Source organism: Poecilia latipinna, unplaced genomic scaffold (assembly GCF_001443285.1).
Source record: "Poecilia latipinna isolate Pla-1442-1.1 unplaced genomic scaffold, P_latipinna-1.0 Scaffold2666, whole genome shotgun sequence".
NCBI classification, from domain to species: domain Eukaryota; kingdom Metazoa; phylum Chordata; class Actinopteri; order Cyprinodontiformes; family Poeciliidae; genus Poecilia; species Poecilia latipinna.
The window spans coordinates 256-5,134 of NW_015115282.1; the positions used below are offsets into that span (position 1 = coordinate 256).

Below are 4,879 nucleotides of genomic sequence, written 5' to 3' on the forward strand. Positions count from 1 at the left end.
ACAGATGGGTTAGTACAAACGCTATTTTGGCACCGTCGTGGGAAAAACTCGAAGGGGAATGATTAAAGGCTAGAGAACACTGCATCAGAAAGCCTCTGCATCAAACCTTTAAAGCGGCGGAGGGTGAAACTCGGCAAACATGGACCGGCTAGATGGTTCAGGAGCTGGAGCTGGCGCAGACTCGGAAGGCTGTTGGATAGAAGTTTGTAAAAAGTTAGCAGTTTTTTCTAACTTCTGGTTGGTTTCCTCGTGAGTAGCATGGAGTTTGCGTAAAACAGATTCATGGGTTTGTAACGTTGCTTGTTGTTCGGACAGGGTTTTCCTGATAGTGTCTGCGGGGCTAATTGGTTGGCCAGATTGTTCTGTCTTGTCGGGTGTAATTTGATTAACCCACATGCAAGAACACAGACAGGAGAACAAATAAAGTTTAACAGGTTTATTATGAGCAGGAGGGAAACTGGTTTGAGCGGCGGGCAGCAGCACCAACAGTACACTAAGAAAAAAACACAGGGGAGATGATGAGTTTGAGGTTGTAGGAAATTAGCGTTGTGATCAGAGAGGAAGGAGGAACTTACAGGCGTGTGAAACCTTTGGAGGAAGTCAGAGGTTCTGGGTTTCCGTTTCTTTGGTTACGGAGGAGTATGCCAGGAAACGTCGAGTCCTTGACGGAAGCTAGGAGCAGCGGCTTGATCTGAGCTGGTGTTGGGGAATGGACAGGTCGCCCAGGGCTTGGAGAACAACTGTGCGGACGGTTTGCCAATTTGAGTGAGGATTGGAGAAGGATTGAACTGTAAAGTTGCAGTGGAGACTCGGGCATCTGGCGGGTGACCTCCGCCAGTATCACAAGGGGGGAACTGGGAGCGGAGGTCCAGATCCGGATGCTCGGGTAAGTCCTAAGAAAACAGAGATCAGAGAGTCTGATTACTCGGGGATCAAAGCAAGGATGACACAGCAATCAACAAGAGCACGGGGCCAAGAGAGTACCATCACTAGTCAACAATCTGGCATCAAAGAGTTGGTAAACCGCTTCTCTTAAGCCGCAGGTAAGGACGTAATTGCTGACCAGTGTGTGGATGACGTCAAAGGTCCGTCCCCTGTGCAGCCGCCTCCAGGACTCCATCTAGTGGAGAAAAACCCAGAACCTAACAATTCCTCCAGCACCATGTCTTTCAACTTAATTTTCTTTTATGACCACTCTGCTCTCCAATACTTGCTGTTTTTATTTATTTATTTATTTATTGCTCTTGCATTTAGCTCTTCTTACTTGGAATCTTTAAAGGCCCTATGTGTTGGCTGCTTGTGTGTACTATTAAACTCAGAATTGAAACATTGACCTTGACAAGCTGCCACCAGGCATGATATTTTTGTCTTCTGGTATTTCAAAGATGTTCACACCAACAGAGAAGGTAATTTCTTTTCCTCCTCTGCCTGTGTCTTATCCACATATGTATGATGCATTTCCAGGTACATAGAGCCATTTCATAGCACAATCAAGTAACTATGTTACCTTCAATTGTTCTAAAAAATACAGTATATATCAAAAACAATTTACAAGAAATTTGAGTTTGTATCATAGCTGTATTTGAAGCCTTGAAATTGACTTATGTCTTTTTAACAACCAACCTACCCTTTCCAACATTCTCCCTTCTGCATGTATCATAACAATGCTTCTTCATGCCTTCCATTGATGCCGTTTACAACAGTTCTGAGGAGTGTTGCAGTGTGTATGATTAACTCAACTTCCACCAGATGTTTGGTTGTTTCTGCTGCTAGTTAGAGGAGCTGTGTGGAGTTAGCACAGGACAAGGGTAACCTGTGGAAGGAAGGCTTAAATGGAGACTGAAGCTCCAAGGTGGAGTTTTGAGTAAAAAGGAGGCACATCGGCAATGGGAGAATCAAGGATTTCTCAAACATGCATGAAAGAATCAAAGCAACACTCCAAATATGTGGTTGATGAGGAAATAACATAACATGATATAAACTTCAAAAAACTTGAATTTGCGTAACAAAGCCATCAATGGACATAATCAGCAGGTTGTACAAAATTGAGGGAAGCATTAAACAAATTTATTATTATTTTTAAATGTTTATTTGCATGCCATCTTTTGCTTTCTGCTACAATGTAACACGTTTTCTACACTTATGTGTGTTTTCCAGGTGATAGTCTGATACTGCAGAACCACTGTTCAACCACTGTGGACAGCAATACGACTTCTTCCCCTCCGGATCACGTTGGCATTTTTTTTTTTAAGTTAACTCAACTTCTGTTAAGTAATTGTTGCTCAGAACTGAATTTGGGAAATTAAGCCAACATTGGTTACTGCTACTTTTCTGATGGTAGCAAGCATCATTGTTACTGTCAGTGAGGGGTCTGCAGCAGGCTCAAAATGTCAGTATGCCTATTACTCAGGACAACGCCCTCAGCATTCTCCTGCTGCTGGAGGACTGGCACAGGGCTCAGATGGTGAGATCTAACAACACTAACATAAAAGAAGACAGTTTGGAATATAAGGTACTTCACTACTCTCACCCACTATTTTCACTTTTTACTGCAAATCTCCACTCATCTTTGCTTTCAACTAATAAACATTTTAAATACTCACCTTTGCTTTAAAATTTAAGCATTACACTAATTTCACCTGATTCTTTACATTTCAGAACTGCAGATTTCACATTGTGGCGACAATCATGTGAAAAACTTTGAATGCTTTTGTATTTTCTTAATAGGATTTTCTATCAGATTTGTTTGTAAATCTTCATCTGTCCATACTGATATTCACAATATTCAGGAATTGTAACACTTATGTTTCTGGTTATAACCTGGATAAAACCAGATTCTAATAATAAACCCTTTAGGAGTTGAGAGTAAATATAAAAAAATATTTAAATATTCTTTATTTCATGGTGTTCAAATTTTTTCTACCAGTATCCATTCAGTTTTATTGGGATACTAAAAAATGTTTCATTTGTAAAGCAAGGAGTAGTATTATGTAAGCAGTGGCTTTAAGGCATAAAAGTCTCTTTATTTTCATCTTTCATTTTATTTTTTATGTTCAGTCCAAATACATGACCAAATTTATAGCTTCATAAGACTCTGAACTCAAAGAATAAATAGATGTACTAAGACCACACAACTTAATGAATAATCTATTTCATTTAATCTTGTCTAAACTCATCTGCCTGCATGTTTTACTTCTAATCCTGAAATACAAGTTCACCAAAAAAACTTTAATTGACTACCAGTTGTTACTTTTACATAAACATCATTTAGAGTGTAATAAAGAATGGGAAGCCACATAGAAGAATCTTTCTGAGATCTGTCATCAAATGGGAGAAAAAGCAATGTTGAGTCTGAAAAAAGGTTGTGAAGATAGAGACATTTGTATTCTGATACCAATACTATGAGTCCTCTACCATTTTCATATCAAGGCAAAACATTTTTGAAGGCACTAGTTCTAGTTAATAGCAAAATGTGATTAAATAAAATATTATGTATTTAAACTTTATTTTATTGAAACAAAACCAATGTTTAGGGGTCAGTAATAGACAGGAGAACTCTTAGTGTAAGTGTCTACCTGTGCCCACTTGTCCTGGCCAGGCCTCATGTTTGTGGTTGGTGCTAGCAGTCACTGGCAGGAGGCAGAGTAGTCCATCACAAGACGACTCTGAGACACACAAGCCACAACCAAGCATGTATGCACTCCTTTAAACTGCAATTTATGTTGAAGCAAAGATAGTCACTAACATGAATATCTTTGGTCTGTGAGAATAATGTTCAAAGAAAAAACTTGCACAAGCATGGGGAGAACATGCAAACACCTTACTGAAAGAATTTCACATATTCATATGTTATGAATAAATTACTCAACATTCCTAAGGCTGTTGTAAACAAATATTTTAGTAATCGAGCATTTTAATGATTATTCTTACAATTAAATGAGTAATCAGGTAAAAAAAAATGACTAAAATGAAATATTGGTAAATCTAACATAAGAGCAGTGTTACTGTCAGATATCAACATCAGTCCAAGCATCCCTAACATCCCTTCTGTAGTTTAGAAAATAAACCTGTAACAATAATAGCTCACTTTACAAGTTAACCTGAAGAAAAGTTATGAAAGAATCTGAAATTATATTCAATTTAATAATAAAGAGGCAGGCTCACAAATACAATGATAAAAATGTCTATGTTCCAGCTTTTAGTTTATGTGTTCATCTTCAGTCAATTTAATAGATGAACTTTCACCTTTCCCAGCCATTCATAGCTCTTGTGTCAATGTTAGCGACGGGATTTGACACCTTTGTTCGTCACACACAGGAGCACAACTACCAGCTCTGTATTATGGGGTTCCATTTGTGTCAAAAATAAGTAGAAGTCATATGTGTAGATCAGAGGTCGCGCTAGACTTTTTTGTTCTCCGTCATTTTGACCGACAGGATTAAAAGAATTGGTCATGTACTATTTTTAAATCATAATCACATTAACATCAGCTATTTAGCCGCATTTTTATGCAGTTCAGTTAATATTCATCCAGTTGAACCGTGAAACCAGATCCCATTATACATAATGCAGATAAATGCATCTAACTTTTTCTCCATAGTGACAAAAACTAATCACTACAGCCCCGATAACTTATAATAAATTAAATTAAATCTCCACTTAAATTACCAGCACTTCACTTGCTGGGGTCTGAACTCACATCTTCACAAATTCCTCCTGGTTCGCATCTGCAGATAAATCTGCACTAGTTCATCGGGCAGTTGGATATGCCTAAAGCAAACCGATCCATTTAACTTTTTTTTTTACCCTGCGCAGTCTGGGTGTGTACTTTTACGAGGATGTTTCTTTCTTTTTCTTTTTTTTTTTTTTTTTTTTTTTT

At 38.2% G+C, this 4,879-nt stretch overlaps 1 protein-coding gene and 1 long non-coding RNA gene across 3 annotated transcripts in view; one reads left to right on the forward strand and one right to left on the reverse strand.

Moving 5' to 3' along the window:
* Window positions 1-423: 423 nt before the first annotated feature.
* Window positions 424-1,278, reverse strand: LOC106938680 (uncharacterized). The gene is made up of 2 exons (XR_001422677.1): window positions 985-1,278; window positions 424-893 (listed from the first exon to the last, which is right to left on the reverse strand). It is a non-coding gene; the product is annotated as an uncharacterized LOC106938680 (long non-coding RNA).
* An 829-nt stretch (window positions 1,279-2,107) lies between these two features.
* Window positions 2,108-4,879, forward strand: part of LOC106938681 (PDZ domain-containing protein 2-like) — a 66,933-nt gene continuing 64,161 nt past the window's right edge. For both annotated transcript variants that reach the window (XM_015020810.1, XM_015020811.1), the window contains exon 1: window positions 2,108-2,512. In XM_015020810.1, the coding sequence (XP_014876296.1) occupies window positions 2,396-2,512 (117 nt within the window). In that variant the 5' untranslated portion in view covers window positions 2,108-2,395. The remainder of the gene's footprint in view (window positions 2,513-4,879) is intronic.